General features: G+C 37.7%; 2 protein-coding genes across 2 annotated transcripts; one reads left to right on the top strand and one right to left on the bottom strand.

Moving 5' to 3' along the window:
• The first annotated feature begins 7,962 nt into the window (after positions 1-7,962).
• Positions 7,963-8,331, top strand: LOC147498304 (uncharacterized). Its single transcript, XM_086563204.1, has one exon. The coding sequence runs from the start codon at positions 7,963-7,965 to the stop codon at positions 8,329-8,331; it is 369 nt and encodes a 122-aa protein (XP_086419330.1).
• A 4,553-nt stretch (positions 8,332-12,884) lies between these two features.
• LOC147498305 (uncharacterized) lies at positions 12,885-13,847 on the bottom strand. The gene has a single exon (XM_086563205.1). It carries the CDS (start codon positions 13,845-13,847, stop codon positions 12,885-12,887), a length of 963 nt encoding a protein of 320 aa, XP_086419331.1.
• Between the last annotated feature and the right edge of the window lie 12,103 nt (positions 13,848-25,950).

A 25,950-nucleotide genomic window follows, 5' to 3' on the forward strand; every position in this document is an offset into this window, starting at 1 on the left:
GAAGCCGGATAGACCTATAACATAACCGAGCATACACCTTAGGTTTCATCTTTTGAACGAGAGGGGTGTCCTAGTGAATAAATGTGGAAAAGTGAATGGTTGTGGAAGATATGGTGGATTGGGATAAGTTTTAGAGAAAAAGCATGGAAAAAATGAGGATGTGGGTTTAGCACAAAACTCATTCATGGTGTAGTTAGGGACTGTCTCAAGTCTGAAAATGAAGGTGTCAAGTGGTTTATCCTTGGGAAGTATTTGTTTACTAGGTGGATTTAAAAATCATGAAGCACGGGGAGAAACTAAAGGATCGAGTGCAAACTTCGAGGTTCCTTTGAAAAGGTGGAGGGTGGGGAATATTGGTGATGGAAGGTGAATGATTCTCATCTAGCTCTCAAGTCCATATCATCGAAATCTTGATATATGCAAGACATTCCTCAATAGGTGGGTCAAAAGGATCACCGGGATAAAGATTGAAAAATTCATCTTCCGTCATAGCATCAAGTGATGAATGGTTGTTGGCAAGGGGGACTCGCTGAAGTGGTAAAGAAGTGGTGCAAAAGAGTTCGCGAGAATTCTTCTTCGATTTAAATCTACTACCGTGGAGTCATTGTTAAAGTCGAATTTCGAAGGAAAGGAATTTGTTAATCTGTTTCTCACGGAAACATGTTTTGAAGTAATCTTGAGCTAAGCTCTCGATCATGCTAACCTCTCCATTTGTAGAAGAATCGGGATCTTTGTGGTCCTAGTTTTGAAAACATTTACCTCAACGAAAGATGGGCCAAGGACAAGGACATCGAACCATCGCGGCAGTTTATGGCGGTTGGCGTTGGCGTGAAGGGGCGCCCTAAAATGATAGGTACAGAGTCGTTAGTGAGTTCTCGTGGTCTAGGACAACGAAGTCGGCCGGGTAGTAAAATTTTGGACTTTAACTAGCACGTTTTCAACCACACCCTTAGGGATACTTAATAGACCGATCGACTAATTGCAATGTCATTTTAGTAGGTTGCATCTCCTCTAGACCTATTTGTTTATACAAATAAAATGGGGAGTAAGTTAACACTAGCCCCCGTGTCTAATAAGCGGTCGTCGTGTGAGAATCTCCTAAGGTGCATTGTGCGATAGGATGACCGAGGGGTCCTTGTACTTAACAATTCCATTATTTTCGGATAAGCGTTGGGAATTGTTACGTTAAAAAGGCGTCTTTTGGTATATTGGTCTTACGCCTAGTAGTACACAACTCCTTAAGAAACTTAGCATGGTGTGGTAGCTTTTAATAGCTTGAGAAAGGGAAGGTTTATAGTTAGATTTTTGAAAACGTTCCTAATCTCCTCATAATTTGTATCCCTAGTTAACATGGCTAATTTTTGGGGAAACGGTGTTTTCTCTCTATAATTAGCATATGGATCAACGGGATGTTTAACCTTGGCTTTTTGTTTCTTAGGTTGTGGTTTAACCGGGTACCTCTACGGTTGTAGGCTCTTCGGTTTCTATTTCGTTATCTAGTTCGATATCCGTTGTAGGGAGTATCTTGATGGGGTAACTATAGGCATAGTTACTTTGTTATCAACCACTCTTCCGAGGGAGAGGTGATGGCATTTAGCTTCACCCACGTTTGTAGTTTCCGCACTAATATTACCGTTTACCTCAAAGGCTGTGTTCTTTGTTCTAGGGTTGGGTATCGCTTGGCCGAAACCGCCTTTTGGTTGGGCTTTCTCTTGGGCTAACTGTTGGTTTAAATTATTAACAGATTGTAGAATGTGTTGGTTAGATTGAGCCATGGTTTGGAAGAGTTGTTGGCTCACTTGTATGAAGGTGTCAAGACGATCCGGTTGTGTGGGTGTAATAGTCACGGGTGGTGTGGACTGAACTATCTCGCGTTGATTATTTATAATGCGTATTGTGATAGTTATTATTTACCGAACGATACCTCTATTAGCATTATAATTATTATAACTATATTGACCTTGTGCTTGACCTTGTCGAGGTTGTGCTTGGTTGTTATAATTATTATAATTACCACCACCAATCCTTGTCACCGGTGTAGCTTGGTTTATAATCGTGTGGTGGCCTAACATATTGATTATTGTACCACGGAGGTGTGATTTGTTGGTTATTTCTCCAACCGAAGTTGGGATTTTGTCTCCAAGGGCGTTAGGTTCACTATTAATAGAACAAGAATGTTCATAGGCTATAGGGCGATGGGAGTCGGGATGCTCGGGACTCAAATGAAAACTACATGGATTTGAATTTACATTCATGGCGGGGATAGGCTTTTGTTGTACGAAAATGGCCTCAACCTTTTTAGTTAGAGATTCGATTAAATTTTTAAGTTCTAGATCGGGTTTAACCTCAAACATCTTGGTAGCCTTAACGTGGAAGAAGAACTAGCGAGCGGGAGTAATCGTCACTACCCCCAGTTGTTATTTAAGCTTTAGTTTGATCCTCTAAAAAATTTGTAAGCCTCATTGGCTCCTTTACTTAGGAAACTACCCCCATTCATTATGTCAAGGACTTCTTTATGGTGGTGTAGAAGTCCTTTGAAAAAGGCACAAACTAACGTGTCTTTAGCTAAGTTATGGTGTGGACACTCTATAAGCAGATCGGTGAAACGATTCCAAGCCTCAGAAAATGATTCATGAGGATTTTGTCGGAAAAAATGAATCTTGGAAAGCATCTCATCCGTCTTTAGGGGTGGGTAAAAATGTTCCATAAACAGCTGAACAAGTTTGGCCCACGAGTCCACAGAATTAGGCGCTTGGGCAGTTAACCAAGACGCCGCCTTATCGGCTAAGGTGAAGGGAAATACCCTTAGTTTAATCTGTTCCGTACCAACGGTAGGATGATGGAATGTTGTAAGGACTTGTTCAATCCTACGCATGTGTTGGTAAGGTTTTTCATGGTCTAGACCATGGAAAACGGGTAACAGATTAAATATGTTTGGGGGAATTCGAAAATCCCCCGTTGGGTCTGCTAGAACGATGCAAGATTTAGGGCTATCGCTCAAAGCTTTATAAAAGTCAGAGAGAGGAGTCTCTCTTTCTTCAGCCATAATATCAGGTGTAGTGTGTGAAATTCTAGATAGGCGTGTTGTATTTATTTCTATGAAAAACAAGCCTGATTATACTAGAATTAAAACTCCTCCGACGAGAAGGTCGAGAGAGGAAGAAAGAGGAGTACCTGAATGCCTCCTTTCTACGCTGCGTTTGAATATAGCGTCTTGTTTACGGCGTGTTCGGTGTATATAAGAGATTAGAACACTGAAAAACTTGACAACTTCGAAGTTCGAATCAAACTGGGGAAATCCAGAAATTTCAGCTAAGGCTGGCGGCCATTCTATCTTAAGTAGCCTTCGGTTAAAATTCGAAGTTCGATAACTTAGCGCGAATTCGCTCTCTTGCTTTGGCTTCCTGCGTGGTAGAAGAAAGTTACATAACTTAGCGCGGGTCGGCGCTCTTTTTGAAGCTGGCCTTCGGTGTATTGATGAAATTCGAAGAACATAGCGCTGGTCGCGCTCTCCTTGAAGCGCCGGCCTCCGTTATTTTTTTTTCGATTTTTCGACAAAAGCGAATAACCCAGTATGAATCAAACAAGGGTGGGTGGGTTTAATGGGACTTAAAATGACTACTTCTACAAAGAAAACAATGCTAAAGTGCAACTAAGATGGCAAATGATGCCATTTGATAAATGTAAAATGAGTAGTTTACCTACGAAATGAACGATGAATTCAAAACGTAAGTAAACTAAACTTATCCTTTTATGTGTCTATTATCAAAGCTTCTACTCTCGATGCGAATTGCACTAAATGGAGTCACGGGTTCGTTCCACTCCTAGTTCCCTAGCATGGATTGTTTTCTAAGTCTAACTAGTCACTCTTAAGTCAATGAGAGCTTTACGAAGGGTGTTATACTACGATGAAACTAAAATGAGTCTACGTTGAATTTAACTACGAATACTATGGAAATATGCTTGTTTTGAATCTAGATAAAGGATTAGAGGGGAATTGAATCCACCTCGAATCCAACTTAATAACCTAGTATAGATTCTTGTATCTCGATTCTCACGCTTCTTACGGCAAAGAAATTCGAGTTCTAATCCCTAGTGTTCATGGCATTTCTACCGTACTACTAACTAGCATGTGAAGTCGTCTACCCATTCTCATGGCGAAAAACACGACTTTCTAGAGTGGAATAGAATCTACAAACAATTCTACACTAACAACTAAGTTTTCATCAAGGCTTCATCAACCCCTCTAATGGAGGTTTTAGCCTTGATTCATCAAACTAACAATTCCCATTAAATCTAAACTAAACATAATGAAAAGATTCTAACTTTATGCGATTTCACTAAACAATAATCGAAATCTAATTAATAACTATGAAATGATAACAAACAATAATGGAATTTAGATCTATAAATCGAAATGGACAAAATAACTATTTTTATTATCTAATCAATCAAGAACAATAATTTGAGAGTTTAATCTAAAACAAGAATTGAAATGAAATTAAACTTAATTAATCTAATGAAAACTAGATCTAGAATTAAGGTTTAATGGAGGCTAACTAATCTAATTTATTTTCTAACCTAACTATCTACCATTAACAAAGAATGAAGCTTTTGTTTTTATACATTCAGATCCAAAAATCGTGCATGGGCTTGGAGCCATGTTTTGGGCCAGAGAATCAGGCCCAAAACCCAATTCTTCAAATCAAAAGGCCTCTTCAGTTGCAGTTGACTTCCACAGACTTTTCGTCCACTTCTGCTCCTCTGATTGGGTCAAGGCTTGGACCATTGCAAAGCTCTTTCCGAGCCGGTCGTTTTGACATAAGGTAGGCCTCAATCCGGTGTCTGAGTCCAAAGATATGGCATTCGGAAGTTCTCACGACTTTTGCTCCTTTATCTCGCTAAAAGTGGCACATTTCGCACATAATGGACTTTGAAGCCCTGAAATGCATAAAAACGCGTGATCAGTGTTAACTCTTACTTATTATTCACATAATTGGTCTAACAGTATGATTATTAAGGGGTTAAAACTACAGTTTTGGGCTCTTATCATAAAACGAAATTGAAAAAAAACGGACACATCATCACTTAACTGACGGATGCTAACATATTGCTATTTTTATGAAATCGGACATAGTACATTGATACGTTTGCTAAAAAGAATTGTATGTTGATACAAGTGTTAAATGGACCTAAGTACGTTACATATTTCTGTAATTTAGCCCATCAAACTATGGCCAATTTCACATAGTGGGCAACCAATTTTTTTTGTTAACACTTTGGGTATCCAACTTTTCAATTTTAACAATGTGGGGATTCCGTCAGTTTTCCATCCAAATTAACTTAACAGTTGCATTTTTTTAAAAAAAATCATCAAAAATTAAGAAATTAATCTATGTGGCAAAATTATAATGATGTGGCAAATGTGGGAAAACAGAAGTGAACACCTTTACGTGGGAAATCACCCAATTTCTTGTTCTCTCGTAATCCTTTATCCCCAATTTGGAATTCCCCCCAATTTTTCAAAACTTAGAACCCTAAAAAACGAAAATCTCAATATTTTATCTCTAATTGGGAAAACCGCACACAATTTGCTATGGCTTCAAGTAAATGGTTATTCTTTTGCTCTCTCCTTTTATGTTAGTTTATTGTGATACTGTTTAAACTATTAGTTTTAATTGAATTCTTTATATTAGGTGATGAGTTTGTGTTAACACTGTGGCATGGGGGTAGATTTGATATTTATACCAAAGAATTCTATAATGGCAACAAGTTTGTGAAGAAAGATGTCCAATACTATAAGCATGGAAAAATTTAATACTACACAGAAATACACCCTGATAAGATGTCTTACTTTGAGCTAAAGGGTATAGTTGATGACTTGAAAATAAAGAACATGACTAATACGTACTATTGTGATCCTTTGTTACTTTTGTTGTCTGGTCTTACATTGATTGGAGATGACACACAGACAAATGAGATGATGAATATTGCCAAACTTAGAGGAAGAGTTTAGGTGTACATTGAACACTACATAGAATAGGATGATTTGAATGAAGACAATTATGTGGTAAGTGTATTGGAGGGTCAAACTGAATCTGAAAGTGATGTTGAAAGTGAACATGAAAGTGAGGCTACAAGTTTGGATAATGTTTCTTCTGATGATGAGGAGTTGATTGAATGTAGGATCAAAAAACAATCTAGGAAAAAAAAAGGAAAAGAAAGATAAAGGAGTGGTGACTGATGATGGTAATGATGGTGTGGTGGGAACTATGGATTCAGGACCATGCATTAACAGTCAGGGATATGAAGATGCCTTGGGGAGACCAATTGCAACTGGATTAGAGTATGAGTCAGACTATCTAGTGCCAGATGATTATGATACCCTTGAATTTGATTCAAGTGATGAAGATGAAGATGGTGTTCAAGTACGTGGTGAACTCAAGGAAGAACTATCCTACATTTAATCCTAAGACTAACATGAAAAAAATTGAACTAGAGGTAGGGTTGAAGTTTGCAGATTGTGAACAACTAAAATAGTGTATCATGAATTTTACTGTGGCATTTGGATATCCACTTAGATTTAAGAAGAACAATTGCAATAAACTATTAGTTAGATGTGCTCCTAACTGTGGATTCAGGTTGTGGGCTTCATACATGAAAGATGAACACACTTTTCATATTAAGACACTCAAAATTGTACATGCATGTGTGGGACATTGGAATATCAGAATTGCTAATTCAGTATGGTTGGAAAAAATGTATTATGAGAGAATACTTGATAATTCCTAGTGGAAGTTAGCAGATTTCCAAAGAGATGTGTTGCACAACTATTCTTTGCATGTGCATTTAATGACATGTTCTAGGGCTAAGAAGAAGGCATTATGTGAGGTTGAGAGCACTTTGAAAGAAGTTTATGCTAAATTGAGGAGTTATGCAGCAGAGATCTTAAGGTCAAATCCTGGAACAACATGCAAATTTAAAGTAGAATCTAATCTTACAAATGATGCCGAGGTAACATTTCAGAGGATGTATTTGTATTTTGATGCAATCAAGAAGGGGCATAAATTTGGTTGCAGACCTATAATAGGTCTTGGTGGGTGTTTTTTTGAAAGGATTTTATAAAAGTCAATTGTTAACTGTAGTAGGAAGAGATGGGAACAATCAAATGTTCCTAATTGCTTGGGCAGTTGTAGAATCTGAAAGCAAGGATAGTTGGAAGTGGTTCCTTGGGTTTCTACTTAGTGAGCTTAACATTTACTGATGGGCTTGGCTTGACAATTATTTTAGATCAGCAGAAAGGACTTATCATTGCAGTGGAAGACCTTTTGCCTCATGCTGAGCATAGAATGTGTGCAAGACACATTTATTCAAATTTCAGAAAAAAAAAATATACAGGTATAGTTTAATTTTTTGTTCCATTAGTTTATAATTGAAAATGACATTGTTTCTTCATTTCACTATATTATATATTGTATAGGCACCCAACTAAAATCCTTGTTCTGGAGAGCTAGCAAGAGTTCTACACCTCAAGAGTTTGAAATAGTCATAAAAGAGGTAGAAGAAGTATTGTGTCCTGAGGCTACTAACCATCTAAAGAACAAACAAAATCTTATGTGGTGGTGTAGGGGTTTTTTTAGTTTTTGGAGTAGGTGTGATGTTATGGAGAACAATATGTGTGAGACTTTTAACTCTACCATTGTTGAAGCAAGGCATAAGTCAATTATTGGAATGCTAGAAGAAATAAGGGTGAAAAACATGGTTAGATTGCAGAAGAAAAGGGAGTTGTTCACAACTTGGGTTAACACCATAACTCCTTATGCTAGGAAGAAGTTAGAGGAAAACAAAGATGAAGCAAGATTCTGGCAACCCCTATTTGTTGGTGATAGACAGTTTTAAGTGAGAAAGAGTAATGGTGATGGTTATGTTGTTCATATTGAGAAGAGGAGTTGCACTTGTAGAATGTGGGAACTTAGTGGCATTCCATGCACCCATGCCATATCAGCTATGTTTCTTTCAAAAGAGAATCCTGATACTTTTGTTTCGAGTTACTTTCAGACAGAGGAATACAAGAAAACATACAGACATTTCCTACAGCCTATAAATGGAGAGAGGTTGTGGCCTACAACTTCTTATTCAACAATTCTACCTCCTAAGGCTAGGAGGATGTCAGGGAGGCCCAAAAAGAATAGAAGGATGGAGATGCATGAGGAGAAAAGGAAGACTAGTCATAGGGTCAATAGAAAGGGGACTCAAATCAGGTGTGGGAGATGTCAAGTACTTGGTCATAACAAAAAGAATTGTACAACTGAACCTGTTGCACCCAATTGAAATGTGAGTAATCTAATTCATAATGGATTCCTAATCTAATAGGTAGTTATATTTATTTAGGACTATCATACATAATTAATTTTTTTGGCTGTCTATATTTATATTACGGTTGTTTTACTTTGTTGTGAAGGAAAAAAGAAGAAACTATGCAAAACCATCAAAGACAAGAGGTAATCAACAAAGCAGAAAAGGAATTCGAAGAGGAAGAAAATTAAAAGCACTTGCTGAAGAGCCTAGCAATACAACACCATCATAACCTGACAATGCTCCACTACCAACTGACAATGCAACCTCACCAGACAATGCACCACCACCACCAAGTAACAATGCACCACCACCACCAGACACTACACCACCTCCTAAAAGATCAAGGAAACGTAAGAGACCTGCAACTCTACCACCACCACCAAGTAACAATGCACCGCCACCATTAGCAGACACTACACTGCCTCCTAAAAGATCAAGGAAAAGTAAGAAACTTGCAAGTGCACCACCAGTTGACAATGCACCACCATCTTGAAGAGGTGGTGGGAGAGAGGTGATTCCATAAGGATATGGGTAATACATATCTCCTTTCACCAGTTCCTCATTTATAAGGGTATGTATATTAGTTTATTTTCCTATCTTATGTGTTTATTAGGTTATTATTTTAGATTATTTTTTGTTCTCTTAGTGTCAATTCTTTGCTATGCTATTCCACAGATCCCAGACTAAAAAGAACATGCCATGTTAGAAAAATGAAACAAGTACAAACCAAAAGGAAAAGCATCTTCCACAAAACTGAGTTCAACACCATCTTTGTCTATCTCAAGTTCTGCACCAACATTGTCTATCTCAAGTTCTGCACCACTAGCTCCAATTGTCAATCCTCCAAATGAAGCAACTACAAATGAAACACCGGCTAAGAAGAGTAGGACTAAAACAGTTGGGTTGAAGACTAGAACAAGCCCAAGAACAATGACAAAACCTGCTTGGAAATGAAGACAATGTGTTATTTGGATACTTTGTCCTATGTTGTTTTAATTAATATATGTATGTTCCTTTTGGATTTCCAGCAGGGTACTTAGTCTATATTTTGAATTGTCAGATAATATTTCCTTTTGGATTTCCTTTTGAATTGTCAGATAATATTTTGTCTATATTTTGTTCCTATTTTGTCAGATAAATAATATTTTGTACCTATTTTGTCTATATTTTGCTCCTATCAGATAATATATTTTGTCTATATTTTGCTCTTGTCAGAAGAAAGAACAATATTTCAAACCTCAAGGATAATGATGGTAGTTGGAAAGACGTACACTAGGAAAGCCTGCCTATTTCACAGAGCTCTTCACTTCTGACCATCCCAACCTTGACACAATACCCTATTAGTCTTGGCAAATAGACTAAATCCCCTTCTTCATAGAATCATCTCCCTTCCCAAAAATCTTTCCTTTTAGAGGCATTAGCTAGACAAGGGGATCCTCTATCCAATTATCTTTTTATCTTAGCTTCTGAAACTATATCATGACTCTTAGCTAAAGCTGAATTTGTTTGGACACCTTCATGGTATTAAGATTAGGAGAAACACCACTCCCATAGCACAATTACTCTATGCAAATGATCTGATAGTATTTTGTAAGGCTATTGCATATTGAGGAATCAATAACAATGAAACAACTTTTACTGAAGTACTCTGAGATGGCAGAGCAAGCAATTAATTATGACAAACACATAGTTGATATTCTGACAGAAAACTAAGATAAAAAACTGGTACAATACATAAACATCCACAATCATAATCATAAAACATAAACAAAAGACTCTTAAAAAAGACTAGACTAGACAACATCAATACTAGACACCATCACTTTTTTTGCAGAGTTTTCATGCACACACCTGCAGCTGCCAGTGCTAAAACAATTTCTTTCACTTGCTTTTTAGATGGCCTTGCTTCTGCTGCTAGGGCTGGTGTGCTTGAGGTGCTTGCTTGAAGCCTAGCTTGATCTCCTCTGTGACACAACAGACTTCTGGAATCTTGGTGGTGGCTCATCATCATCATCTAGAACAACATCTTTCTCACTACACAGTAGGGAAGACATTTTTCTGCTTTTCCTTCTTCCCCAAGCACCTTAATGTAGCACAACTTCTCACACTTATGACAGACTCCAATATCTATATCTCCATCTTGGTACACCATCTCCATGAAAACTTTCCTTCCCTATGTTGTTTTCATCATTTCACATAGTTTATCATAGGACTCCTTTAACATGGATGTGTCCATCTGAACAGTCTTCAAGGCTCCTTTCACTATTTCAAAAAAATAGTGATCAACTGATTTCAAATAGTGGTGAAAGTAGAGACTGGTGTGAGTTGAGAGCGAGTTGTTCTTATGTAAGAGATGAGCATTGACATTGGTACAAGTAAAGAAATGGCCTACAGAAATTAATACATACTACTACTCAACAACACATTCATTAAGCACAACTTATAATGTAACAAATATCAGATACAATTTATCAAAAACAATTCTAAGTCTTCCTTTTAAGTCTTAAGTCAACAATATTAGACTTCTTACATTAATTGTTGCAGTTCTCTTATCACATCATATTTGAATCAATATTCAAATATAACCTAGCAAAAAACCCAAAAATATAACCCAAAAGAAAAAATGTAACCCAAAAGAAAAGCCTTGGACTTACATTCAGATAATGTTGGTTTACTAGCTGCCTTAGTCTTATTTCTAGCTTACGTTCTAGCTTGAATTGGCCTTGCTTAGGCATTGTCAGATAGAAAATGGAAAAAATGAATTTATGGGCATCAAACTATGGCCAATTTCACATAGTGGGCAACCAACTTTTTTTGTTAACACTTTGGGAATTTAACTTTTCCATTTTAATAATGTGGGGATTCCATCAGTTTTCCATCCAAATACACTTAACAATTGCATTTTTTTTAAATCAACAAAAATTGTAAAATCATCAAAAAAATCATAAAAAAAAGTGAGGCTGCAAGTTTCGATAATTTTTGATGATTTTTAAAAAAAAAATGCAACTGTTAAGTGTATTTGGATGGAAAACTGACGGAATCCCCACATTGTTAAAATGGAAAAGTTGGATGCCCAAAGTGTGAACAAAAAAAGTTGGTTGGCCACTATGTGAAATTGGCCATAGTTTGATGCCAAGAAATTCATTTTTTCTGATAGAAAATCAAGCACCATTACATCACTCCATTATAGTCACTTAAAAAAACTAAAAGAATATGAAACAAGCAAGAATAACAATGATCATTTTCTTCATTTCATTCGCCTTCTACAGCTCAGAAACTTAGTTCTACATTCTTTCCTTTTCTGTCTCAAGTGCTTTGATCATTTCTTTCTCCAGATCATCCTCCCAAGTGAAGAATTCACACCTTTTTGGATAGTATCTACACCCGATGAATTTTCTTCCTAGATTTTTCGGTGTATTTGATGTTCTTATTTTTGTTTCAACCCCACAGAAACAAGAACCTACTGAATTCGCCGATGCAGTTGACATCTTTGCAAAAAACTTGAAATTGAAAAAAAAAAGGTTCCAAAACAAAATGGAAGAGAATTTGTATTAGTGATAGAATTGATAAGAATGATAGCTGTGGTGATAGAATTGTGTTGAAGAGAAGATGATGGCTAGGGTTGGAGTCAGAGAAAAGAGTGCTGGAGATTATGACCGTTGTTAGGTTTAATGGGTTTAATGCCAACTTATGATCATTGATTAATTTCTTTTTCTTTCTGTGTTGAAAAACTTGTTTTCACGTAAGTAATTTAGTGTCCACATAAGCAACTGTTAAGTTAATTTGGATGAAAAACTGATGGAATCCCCACATTAATGTTAAAATTGAAAAGTTGGATGCCCAGAGTGTTAACAAAAAAAGTTTTTTTTTTTTTTTTTTTTTTTTAAAAGATAAGCTAGGGTTTAGGCTGACCCTCACCTGCATTATTTAACCATATCTTACATAGATAGTACCTCGTGCATCCTCCTCTATTAGATTTTGCAATTCTCTATCTAAAGGAGGAATGAACACTGATAACTCTTTACATAGAGATGGGTTTAGCCCAGCAAGAAAGTCTGCCGGCTGGTTAACTTCCCTAAATACATGCGAGAAGGAACAAAAACTAAATTGTTCAGCAATCTTTGTTATCTGGGCTTCTATGTCCACGCAAGTCCAAGGTGGTTTTGCTACCTTGTTGATGATGTTCACTTTGTCGGTTAGTCTGATTCCACTTCCACCTTTTGGATTCCTATCTCATAGCATACCTCAAGCCCAATTCTATCGCTTTTCGGCTCACGAAGCGGCACCGCTGCTTATCTCCACTTCCCGAAAGCTGCCAAAGCACCACTCCCTCACTATCTCTCGATGATCCCCCATGACCAGCTCCGGTCTCCGTCAATGCTCCATCGATTATTCAACTTTGCTATACCTTGTTTTGGTGGTGTCCAAATTGCACTCTTTTGCTTCTTTTGCACTTGAAACTCTATTTGTAAGCCCAGCGACTGGCATAGATTCCTTGCTTCAATGGATTCTGCGACTTCTTTCACTTATGTTTGTATGTACGCCTTTGTCTCTCTAAGTAATCTCCTTCGCACTACTGCAGCTGGTCTCTCATTGTTCTTGAATCTGCGCCCATTCCTTTCTTTCCAAATTCCCTCTACAGCCGCACAAATATAGACCTTATAGACTTCAGCCACAACACTCGACCCTTTGCATACTCTCAGCAGTGACGACCATTCTCTGTTTGAACTTCTTCTATCTGCCTTTATTCCCAGCACATTCTTTACGACTTCAATGATCTCACGTGAATATGTACACTCAAAGAAAAGGTGATTAGAAAACTCTCTACTCTGATTACATAAACAGCAGGACGAGAAGGAGATGATTTTCTTGTATACTAACCTGTCTTGCGTGGATAAACTGTTAGAGAATAGATTCCATGTAGTAAAGGAGTGTCTTGGTATAACCAATCTACCCCAGACTAGCCTCTGCCATTTTACTTTTTCAACTTTTCTTCTCAAGGCTTCATACGCGCTGTTCGATGTAAACTTGCCACTAGGGTGAGGTTTCCACACTACTCGGTCCTGATCAAGATGCTTATTGATCCTTGTATTCAGAATGTCTTCTCGTAGCCTATTACTTTGGATGTTCTGTACCACTTCGTTCCAACTTCCTTCTGATATGAGTTCATCCACTGTTGCGTTAATAGGAATTTGTAGTTCAGCTACTGCCTGTGCGTTGAACAAGAGAGGACTACTGTTGCACCAGATATCATGCCATACTAGCGTGTCTCGTCCATTTGAGATAGAGTACAGGATTAGTTCACGCGCTTCTTTTCTTCTCTTTAGGATGTTCCTCCAAGACCATGAACAGTCTTGCGAGATTGCCATAGTCCACAAGAACTTGTTAGCCAACTGATTTTTCCACACCCAATCAACCCAAATACTACTCTCCTTTGCAGCTACTTTGAATAGCAGCCCACAATAAGCCCCTGTGTTCCATACTTCCATATTCATGATCCCCAGCCCTCCTTCTTCTTTCGTCTTGCAGATAGTACTGAGGCTTGCTTGATGCACACATCTCTTGTTATCAGTTCCAATCCATAGAAAAGTTGCACATATCTTTTCCACGTTCTCTAGAACCGTTTTTGGTAGGATGAAGGTTCTAGCCCAGTATATATGCAACGAGTTGAGCACTGATAAAATCAGTTGTAGTCTTCCTGCATGAGAGAGTAATTTTGCTTTCCAATCCCTGATTCTGCTTGTAACCTTATCTATCAGAGGCTGACATTCTTTGATACCTAGTTGAGTAGAGAAAAGTGGAAGACCTAGGTATCTTACTGGAGGAGTTACCAGTTCAATGCCTAATATCTGAGCCAAATCTAAGGAGTCTTGTTTACTCAGTCATAATAGTTGTCTTGTGTGAATTTATCTGTAGGCCAGTCGCTGCACTGAATTCCGACAAGCAATCTCTGAGAGAATGAATTGAATTCACTTCACCTTTGCAGAAAATTAGAACGTCATCAGCAAACGCCAGGTGTGTGAGCTGATTTCTCTTACATCTAGAATGATATTGAATAAGTTTGTTTTCAATACCCACTCTGATCAGACAACCAAGAATTTCCATGATAAGCACAAACAAATATGGAGACATTGGGTCTCCCTGCCTTAAGCCTCTGCCTCCAGGGAAGAATCCTTCCGGAGAGCCATTTATGAGTACAGAATAAGAAGGGGAGCTGATGCACATTTGAATCCACGATCTCATCTTCGGTGGAAACTGGTATCTGTCCAGCATGTAAAGGATGGATTTCCAGCTTACCATATCATAGGCCTTCCTGATATCCAGTTTCACGGAGCATCTAGGTGTTCCGTGTCTTCTTTCATAGCCTCTCAAAACTTCATGAGACATGAGTATATTATCCTGTATCGATCTTTCAGGAATGAAAGTCGACTGATTTTCGTGTACTATCTCAGGCATCACCATCTTCAACCTGTTAGTAATGATTTTGGCCACACCTTTGTAGATCGTGTTGCACAAAGCTATGGGTCTGAAATCTTCAACTTTGGTGGGTGATATCACTTTTGGGATTAGACAGAGGAAAGTTGCATTAATACCCCGAGGCAACTTATGTGTTCTAAACACATTGTTTATCGCATTCACAACATCCATCCCTACTGTGTCCCAGCAGTATTTGAAAAAGAAAGGATTAAATCCATCCGGTCCTGGCACCTTGTTGTTCTCCATCTCAAAGAACGCTTCCCTTATCTCTGTTTCAGTCACCTCTGCTTCCAGTATAGCATTCAAACCTAGTTCAATGATTTCTTTAACTTTCAGGTCCATGAAGAAATCTCTGTCACTGACTGAAGGTCCTGTGGCACCCAACATCTGTGTGAAGTATTTTACAATACTCTGAGTTACTTCTGCCTGCCCATGCGCTGTGCCACCACTATCATTCTCTATCGCCCATATGCCTTTTATGGCTGCCTTTTCCTTTAATGAGTTGAAGAAATACTGTGAACATTTGTCACCTTCTGTCATCCATTGGGCCTCAGCCTTTTGATCCATATCTATTGCTTCCGCTCTTGCTAAATCAACATATTTCTTCATAGCCTCTTTTTCACCTCTTCCAAACCCCACATCAGTTGGACTATTTTGGAGCAGAATCTGTGCATCTTGTAGCTGTTGCTTTGCTGTGATAACCCGCTCATGTAGATTAGAAAAGTTTTTCCTAGCCCACGGACGAATCCTCTCCTTAAGCATCTTAAGCTTTTGTATGAGAACATACATAGGATTTGCATAAATCCTTGTTTTCCAAACTTCTTCTAGAATGATTCTGAACTCTGGTTGATACACCCAAAAGTTGCAAAACCGAAAAGGTGTTGGGGCTCGACTAAAGTCATGCCATGTGAGGAGCATGGGTGAGTGATCAGATACTCCCTGAGGCAAGAATTCGGCCCCTGAGTTTGGATAAGCTTGTATCCATAGGCTGTTCACTAAGCATCTATCTATCCTCGACATAATACTTGTAGCTCCAATAGATTTATTCCACCAAGTATAGAAAAAACCACTAGAGTTTATATCCGTTAATCCCGCATTCGAAGGCAGTATAAAGTCATGGGCTTCCCTTGGATGCATAGGGTCCCCACCTACTCTTTCATTAGCAGTCCTGATGTTATTGAAATCTCCCACTACACTCCACGGTTTATTTATTGAACCTTGTATCCTCATCAGATCTTTCCACAAAACTAGCCTTTCTTGAAAAGCATTACTCGCATACACCACTGTAAGAAAAAATACTTATGCCTTGGGCAGGTATTCCACACTACAATGGATGAATTATTCAGACATCTCTATTTTCTGTATCTTCACAACAAAAGGGTCCCAACAAATCCAAATCCGTCCTGATGAGGCCTTTTCGTAGTTATTTTCTTCCTCCCAACAAGGGCAACACAACTTGCGGATGCTGTCATACTTATCCTTTTTCACTTTTGTTTCGAGAATCCCAAACACACATAATTTCTTGTCTATCCTCACCTTATTTATCTCTTTGGCTTTCAAAAGGTCATTTGCTCCTCTCACATTCCAAATGCATATAGGACCTATCATTAATGGTGATGTTTTTTATTCCTTGCTCCCTTAGGTCTCCCCTTACTTTTGCTACCTTGCTTTTTTTTCCCACTGGCAGTTTGGTTCTGTTTTCCTTTGCTTCGAGTCACCACTCCATCTCGAGGTATTGGGGTATGAGTCTCTTGAGATATAGGCAGAAGATTTTTATCCTGAAAATATTCAGTTTCTTCCTCAGACACTTCGTCGTCCGATATCTCCCCAAGTCGTACACTTTCACTGATGTTGTTGTACTCCTCCTGTTCCTCTTCGTATCGCATCAAAGGATTGAAGCCAACCGCTTGTTCAAGGCCTTGTATGCTCTCCACATAAGGCACTAATGTGTTACCATGCTCTTCCATAAACTCCCCTGACAACCTCTCCCTGTTCTCAGAATCCACCACTCTGTGCTGCTCCTGTACTATCACAGCCCCCTCAGTGCTCTGATCTGTCCTCAATTGATCCCCCAGAACCCCCTCATTACTTTCATACCTGTTGTCTCTGTAAAGCCCTTCACTGTACTCAACCCCACTTTCTGACTTCTTTCCTGTTACCACTATAGCACTGCTGATCAGAATCTCTGCCTCTATCCGATTGACTGCATTAGCAACGGTTTCAAAAACTCCTTCTGGCCTCTCTATCTCTCCTCTTTTGTCCCTGTTTTCCTCAGACTCACTATACTCTACTGCTGATGGTTCTGCCACTACCTCCGACCGAATCACAAGCTCTCTTACTGCTATCGATTCTGCACTACTACCTGAGACACCATCTCTTCCTGAACTTCTTCTGCCCTCTTCCTCATCAGAGTTTCTGTCTAGCATCTCCTTTCTCTCAGCTTGTACCTCTCTTCCTGTCACAACCTCAATCTGGCACACTTCCTCCCTTACTGCCATAGAGCCTACACTGTTACCTGAGACAACTGCTCTCTCCAAAATCCCCGTGTCCATCTCCTCATTAATGTTGCAACCTGACTGCTCCTCTACCTCAGCTGGTACCTCTCTCTCAGCTGATTCCTCTCTCTCTTTTGTCTGCATCAACTGCTCCACTCTCTCATTTTGGGTTTGTTCTGCTGTAGCTTCAAGAAGACTGGTGATTTCTTCCACTCTATCATTTCTAACCATGCTACTCTTAGGTATGGTTACAGTATTTTCTACCTGCACCTCCTTTTGACCTCCAGCCCCTATCGTGTTCACTCTTCGCAAACACCCTTCAGTCTTATGCCCAAATTTATGACAGTAATCACACATCTTTGGGATCCATCCATATTCCACTTCTATCCGTCTAATATCCTCATCACCCATATCTATCTCAAAGGTACTAGGTAATTCTGCATCAAACTCTACTAGTACATTAACTCTCGCAAATGCCAATCTTTTCCTTGTGGCAGTTGCTTCATCCATCCTCTGGGGTGTTCCTATTCTGCTAGCCAAAAACCCCAATCCTTCACCAGTCCATAGATCTTTTGGCACGTTGTATAGATTAATCCATATCGGGATAGCCTTTACTGTATTCTTTCTCTTCTCTACATCTTGATTCCATTGGGTTACTATGAAGCACTTTCCTGCCATAAAGATTTGAGCCATCCCCAAGACCTTCCTTTTATCTTCTTCATTGGTGAATTTGAAGTAGAAAAGGTTTGAATCAGCCACCATCTCATAATTCCCCTTTGTTTGCCATTTTTTCCTAAGGAATTCTCTGACCACTGGGTATGGAAGTTTGTGTTCTAAAAAGAACCCCACAACATAGTCTTTCAATATACTTCGCCTTCTACATATTAAATCCTCTAGAACTTGAGTTACCCCACCCAATTGATATTGAGGCAAAACTGTTTGAGACCTGTCTCTAGTGAAGCTCCTTTTTCTCCCTGGAACAGCTCGTTCCAATTTCTTGTTTGAGCTCCTGGATTTACTGCATTCACTCCTTGCATATGTTGACTATCCACCATGTTGTGTGTTTGTTCTTGTACGTTGGAATGTAAGGATTGGAGAGGTGGGAAGTTTTGAACATTCAAAAACTGGGAACTCATGGTTCTTCTACAGATTTGTTTTACCATTGTTGAACTCACACTATGTTCAGTGTAGGATTTTACCAACAGTGACTAAAACCTTACACTAGGATTGGATGAGTAGGATGATGAACGGTTTTCTTCCACAACGAGAGAGATGTTTTGCCCGAAACGGAAAAGAACAACGAAGATTTTTGGATAAGAAACAAAGAACTTGCGTATTTTTTACTAAACGCGGCAAAAAAAAAGGATTACTAGATCATTGATACGACTTAAGTTATGTCGCATCCTGTCGCCCAAGAAATGGTCCCCATAGATGAAGAACAAACTTGTTAACTTTAACAAAAATTAACAAAAAAAGTTGGTTGCCCACTATGTGAAATTGGCCATAGTTTGATGCCCAGAAATTCATTTTTTCCTAAGAGAAAGGGACCAATCTAAATTATACATGGTTAAGCAAACTTTGTTTAACTGTGTAATTTGGATTGGGCAGCAAACTAGAGATCCACTTAGTTCTATTTCTTCCTGCCTTGTGATTACTCCAAGACTCTAATCTAATTAATTTAAGGTTAATGTAAAAATAAGATAAAATTTGCAATAAATACTATTACTTTGTGGTGCCTATTTTTCTTCATAAAAGAAATGCACATGTCATGAATTGCAAACCATAATGTAATTAAGTCCTTTTTACATATTGAGCCAATTATTTAAATTTTTACATTTAAGTTTTCATATTTTATTCATAACTGTTCTATTTCATTTCACTATCATTTATAAAGTTTTATGTACGATAAAAGAAATTGATATAGTGCACACAAAATTTAATTTATTGATATGAGAAGGCCCATTTTTAACTTTCGCTTAGGGCCTTGGAATGGCTTGAGCCACCCCTGGTAGCCTGGTTTCTTTGGATTCTAATGTTAGGGGCTAATTATATATCTTCAGTGACATAAGGAAGACTCTTCTATTTTTTTAAAAAATTGGGAGTATTTATATAATTTTAGTGACCTGAGAGAGGTTATTCTAAATAATTAATAAAATGGGAGTTTGTTATAATTTCAGTGAGGGAGGTACTTTTAAATTGGACAAATAAGGAGATCCAAAATTGCCTACTCGATAGTGAGGAGGGTGTTGAGGGAAGTCGGCTACCATATAGTGTAGTCGTGTAGAGATTAGTTATATAAACTGACTAGTCATGACTCGTGCCTACGACACTCTGCTTTTACAAAAGTGCATACAACATATTTTTGCACTATTCAATTTCACGCTAAACAACTATTTTAAGCATCTTGAAAAAAAGGTCATCATCTGCATCTCCTTTCACCAAATGATGTTCTTTAATAAGGTGAGTTCAAAAGTTCCAGTTTAATATCACTTGCAACCAAGACCCGCTACTAAACAAAAAAAGTTTTATCAACTATATATGTTGTCCAACCTTGTTACAGTGCAAGAGAATTCATCACAGTTCCAATAATACATAATAATGTTGCAACTAAAGGTAAGGGCAATTCAGTATCAAAGCAATTATATTGGAAATGCATGCATCAACAGTGGAAATTAATTTTTCTAAAGCCTTTACCCATCGTAAAGTAACAAACTGAACTATTCATGCTGTAATTTATGGAAGGAATGTACATATATAGAGAGATGGGTCAGTGTCAAAATTCAAGAAAACGTACTCAAGAGAAAACGTAGGTAAAGGATGTGAGAACCCTGAGACACAAAGGAAGCCTATAACCGCCATGAAAGTTTAACACATTATGAGTTGCGTTTCTAACTTTAGCACTTCGACTATGAAGGAGGGGGTGAGGGAGCAATGGTACAACTAATCAATTGAGTCTCTTTTTTCTCTAGTTGCTTTGTTTTTTTATATGGGGAAATGATATTGAAGCACTTGTGAACCTTGATAGACCAATTGCAAATATCCATTATGGATTTTATACATGACTTTCTATACTAATAGGATTGTAATTAAGTAGTGTTGGAGAATGTTGTTCTAAACATAAGTAGTTCAGTACTGCACTATCCATGGAATTCTTGAGAAATACTGAGATCATGTGCCTATACCTACAAATCCAAATAGGAATGAATAAAGGGACAGACAACTACCTATTACTGTGAATGGAGAAATTGGACGTAATGGATAACAATTGAAGAAGTCAGCAATAGACTAACACAGTTTCCAAAATTAAGAATTATCTAAGTTGCAATTAGATAGGTTTCTACATAAATTGCGTAGTCTCTACATAAATCTACCACTTAAATTACTAAGTAGATGTTTCACAATGAAACTTGGTAGATATTCACTCATAGGTTCACGACAGTTCTCTTTGCAAATGCTTCACCAAAGCCTTGTCAGACATGACTACATTGACATGTGCATTAGTAGCCGCTTCCTTCACACAACTTGCAAACAAAAGGGTGCGGGTTTCTCGATTGCTCTGGGTGACTTCTTGCAAGACTGATTGTGCAAATTATGGCAGCTCTTGCATGGCCTCCCAAGGAACTCTGCAGAATGCGTGGAAGCTTAAAATCTCTATAAGGATGTACATTTTCATCCTTTGTTGCATGCAATAATAGAATCGCACAACTAAGTACATTATATTCGTATCATTTTCTTTGAGATCAAATTTCCATTAAAACTAAAGTGAAGCAAACAAGACAGGTTAAATAGCTAAAATAATTTCCTGAACAAAGTCATACACTTAAACTCTCTTCAGACTAGCTAGAATGTCACATAAAGAGATGAGAAAAATGAAATATGACTTGTGCAATGACTGAGGTAAGAACCTTTTGACAATCAGAATAGGGACAAATTAAAAACTGAGAATGTTACAACATTGAGTTCCTTATGTGAATGTGGTTCAAGGCACGTATGAGACTTGGTAACAACCTTGGCAATTAGTGATCGAGTTGGGTATTAGGCAATTAATTGTCGCTTTGGGTATCAATTAGTTTTAGTTTGGGTAGTCCAACACGTCTACTAACATTAAAGAAACATATTCACTACAACAATGTTCTCATATTGTCTTTCGTCATAGTTCTACCATTTGTTAGTATACGAATATGTAAAAAATTATCATTCTTTTGAAACTAACAATTTCATATTGTCTAGCAGATTTACCATCAACTATCAAAAAAATTTAACGCCTTATAAATAGCGTGTAACAGAATCCCATGTGTAAAAGAAAATGCGTAATCCACATATTAACACCTTATAAATAGCGTGTACACAAAACAATATCTATTAAATTTACTTGGAATAGCAGCAGTCCTCACACATTTCATTCATCACCAAACACATTAGTTTTAACCGTTACAGCACATCAAAGAGCTTGAACATGAAGTACCTTAATGATTGGATTGAAGGGAGCCTGATCGGAAAGAGTGGCAAACGAAGAGATTGGCAAGGCAGAGCAAAAGTTAGTACAAAGACTTCATTTCCAAATGAAAACTATTTTTAAAGGAATGCAATGTAGAAATGAATGGCATGCATAAACTCTCAGTCAGATTCTATAGAAAGAAAAGATGGTTTAATATGAAGAAATTCCATATTGACTATTACTACAATATGAGCATTTTATATAAATATTAAAAATATCAAACAAATCATTCCATCATCACAAAACCAATTAAATAATGGCCAAATTAAAATTTATCAATGTTCAAGTTGTACCCCACATAAACAGTACTGCTTAGTCTTCACTGATCATGCTTACTCCTTAACTTTCTAGTGCATACACCTTTGGATGCCAACACTCAGGAAAATGACATGATAGGCTTGTTTCCACATATAGCGAGAGTGTGAGTATCTAACACCATGAATTAGAGTCAAAGATTAAACATCAATACCTTAGTGTGCATTAGTTTGTCATCATATAAGCAATAACAACTTGTGACCAATAATTAATAATGTGACCAAGTAAATTGCAGAGTTAGTAAACAATTATGTAAGCTTAATTGCATTCTGACCAAGTAAATGAAATGTAAAGTAACACTGAAAAATTGATAACATTACCTTTAGAGCAACTAAAGTAGCACTTCCAAATAGACAACGTTAGTTGTTTCATCTAAAGAATCTGGTGGAAGGATGACACTGATTCTGTTTGAAGAAGTACATCAAGAAAAAAGCGATGTATAGCAGCTGGTCATGACTAAACACAGGGTTCAGCAAATCAATTCCGACATACTTAGCAGATTGTCCTTGCGATTTGTTTAATGTCATTGCATATGAAAGGCGAATTGGAAATTGAAGTCTGCTCATTTGAAATGGCAGTTCTTTTGATGACGAAGTCAAAGCTATTATGGGGATGCAGGGAAAGTTCCTCGCCTTTTCTCCAGTTAGAATTCGGACTTGGATGACAAGTGGCTTTCAACTCACAACCATCAAGCGGGTGCCATTACAGAGACCATCTCTCGGTGCGATATTCCTTAGCAACATTATCGGGCATCCTTCCTTAATTTGAAGCGAAAATGGTGGCAACCCTGAAGGATCAAGAGAGTTGAGGTACTCATTTGGATAACAGTTCACAGTAGCACAGTCGCTTAAGCTTTCAACTTTCAACCCCTAACTTGTCAGTAGCCAAATAAACAATAAGTTCTCCACGAAATAAATCTAATGTGACAAAATTAATTACTGCAACATCATCATTGTGTGCAGAAAGAATTGTTTGCTCAGTAAGAAAATTTTGGTCAGTTTTACTCATGGATAAACTGAAGATATCACTTTTTGAATATCCCTGCATTTATGAATTGTTGAGGGCAATTGAGCAACTTCTTGCGAGCCTGTCCTAACCTAAAAAGTCATAATAAAATGGAAAGTCTCAGGTTGATGAATGTTTGAAAAAGAACATTTATAATGTACAGTATATAATGGACAATTAAAAATAATTGGAGGAGTTTATGCCGCTTTACCTCTATTAAATAATGAGCAAACGCCACATTTTCAGGTAATGAACTATCCAATCTCATATTCTGCACCAATGTCAAAACCTTTACATGTTTCTAGAGCGATCTCAAACATTCATCACCAAATATTACTAGGGATCACAGTCGTACTAGGTGGTGACCATTAATTTACATGTTTCCTGATTCCAAAAGATACTGTTCCAAAAGATGCAACCCATAATCTCTACTTGCTTCTCGATCTGTCGGATTGGGATATTGATTGGGGAAGATAGTGTGTATCTTGTGCGCCAAATCATCACATATACTTGCTGAGAATTTTGCCCATAACTCATGAGGTTGTGTTGGGTTGCACTCTAGCAAAATAATACTTAATAGTCTTCTCAACTAGTGTCCCATAGTCATTATAGATGCTTCCTCTAGACATTTGTATCCACTCCTTATCATCTTCAAGAAGTCCACATGCGACACATGTTGACTTGAAAGTAGAGTGGGGAATACCATCAACTGTTCGCAGATTTTCAAACGATGTTAGCCCATTCACAAAAGATAATAGTAAACGTAGATATAACCTCTCCCTTTCATTAAGCTTAGCAAAATACATTCGGTCAATTGCATATCTCTTGTTCCATTTCTGTTTGGTCCATATCCTTGTCTTGTTTATGCCAAACAAAGTGCTGAGGAAATTCTTGGTAAGTATAAAATCGGGCTTCAAGATCTAAAGCACAACACTCAAAGAATGCAGTTAGACTTGACTTTTGGTTTTTTGCTCTAGCGCGAATCTTCTCAAGTGGATCTTTTGGGTTATACACAACATGATGCATTCCTTCTAAATGAAGGGATACCCGTACATCAGTGGAGAACTCTTCATGTAATGAATATCCATATATCCTCCAAGCAGCTTCAGATGGTCCGATATATCTAGCATCAATGTACTACTGAATCTCACCTCCACCGGCCAACACTAATGTTGTTCGACCATGATGTTTGTATATGTACTTCAGTATGTGTGGATATACCTCACACAATGCAAACCAGCACAAACTTCAACATTGATATGATAGTTAAGCATTCTTGCTAATTGAGGATTATATGGAACGATGACCCCATTGTCAACTTCTAGAAACACTTGTCATCACGACGCATATAGAGGGGATATCTATTTTTAGCTATAGTTGTCACATTAGCAAAGCGCCAAATCTCTCGTAAATTTGTTTTCTGATTAAAAGAGTTGTAATTAGAGCACACTCTCATTTAAAAGGCAACATGAACAACTCTGTGGTGGAGCTCCAAATCCTGAGTAAGTTGCGACTTCAACATAAACTGCGAAAAGCACCACAAATTTTAGAATGTTATTGGGGAACATATAACACCCCGTTTATTTCTTTTATTTTTCATATTATAATAATAATAATAATAATAGATAAAACAAAAATAGGATAGATATTAGTAAGGATGGGAAACCCAGTAGGGTTAACAGATAACCCTTCATCCTTGTTTTTCGGAGGGTTTTAAAACAAAAAAAGGGAGTTCACATGTAAAGTTTATTTTTACACAGAGAAGAAAAAAGAGAGTTTTTCTTCATAGAGGAGAAGAGAGGTTTATTGCTGGAGATTTACTGATAATTGATATCAGCGGATAACAGGAGCGTATCACGAGTGAGTAGTCTGAACATGTCCTTTTAAATTTTGCTGATCATATATGTTAGTGATTTTCTTATTTAATATATTGGGAAGTTGTGATAAAAATGTTGATTTGATAAAAAGGATTTAATTGCCATTCATGTGAATTCAAGCCTCACTGTGGTAAGGCATAAATATGGTTCCTCACTTTGGGTAGTACTGAGTATGTTCTCTGTAGTCAATAGTGCCGACTTTTAGATAAAATTTTGAAGTACTGTAGTTATATTAAATTCTGACGAAAAAAATCTTATTTTCCTAATTGTTATGCTGTGATGTTGACGAGTATGTGTATTAGTAAATACCAAATCATTGTTTAATTTGACTCGCATAGATTTTATATTACTAGGGTTTGGTTTTATTGCTCATGCTGGTCTTTAGGATTTTGTTGGTGGTTGGAAGTGTTTTGTGGTAATGAGATGATCTATATGGGTTTTATGGGTTGCTGGGGAATGATTGGTAGTGGTTGAATTGTTGTTTGAGTGCTGTGAAGCTTTGAAAAGCCATTAATGGCGTCAATATTGCGATTTTGAAGGGTGAGGGAATTGAAATTTTATTGTATAGAAAGATGGGGTTTTGAGAGAGGAGTAAAACTGTAGTGGAGTAAGGTTGGGGGATTGTGGTGGTTGATTGGTGGTGGAGGCCCTGGTGAGGTGAGGAAGAAGATGACTAGCAAAATTCTTTTTGCTGTTGGGCATTGGCCGAAATTAGTTTATGTGGACTTGAGTGTTTTATTTTTCTATTTCACTTATGGGCTTAAGTTTAGATTGGGCTTGGGAAAGGCCAAAGGCTTTGGGGCCTTAGTCTTTTGGTTTTTGGTTAGATTGACTTTAGGACTGGTTCACTGCTGTTGACCTTTGGCAGGTTGACTTTGACTGTTGACTAGAGTTGACTTTGACTAGTTGACCAAGTTTGATTTTA

This window comes from Coptis chinensis, chromosome 5 (genome assembly GCF_015680905.1).
Source record: "Coptis chinensis isolate HL-2020 chromosome 5, ASM1568090v1, whole genome shotgun sequence".
Lineage (NCBI taxonomy): Eukaryota > Viridiplantae > Streptophyta > Magnoliopsida > Ranunculales > Ranunculaceae > Coptis > Coptis chinensis.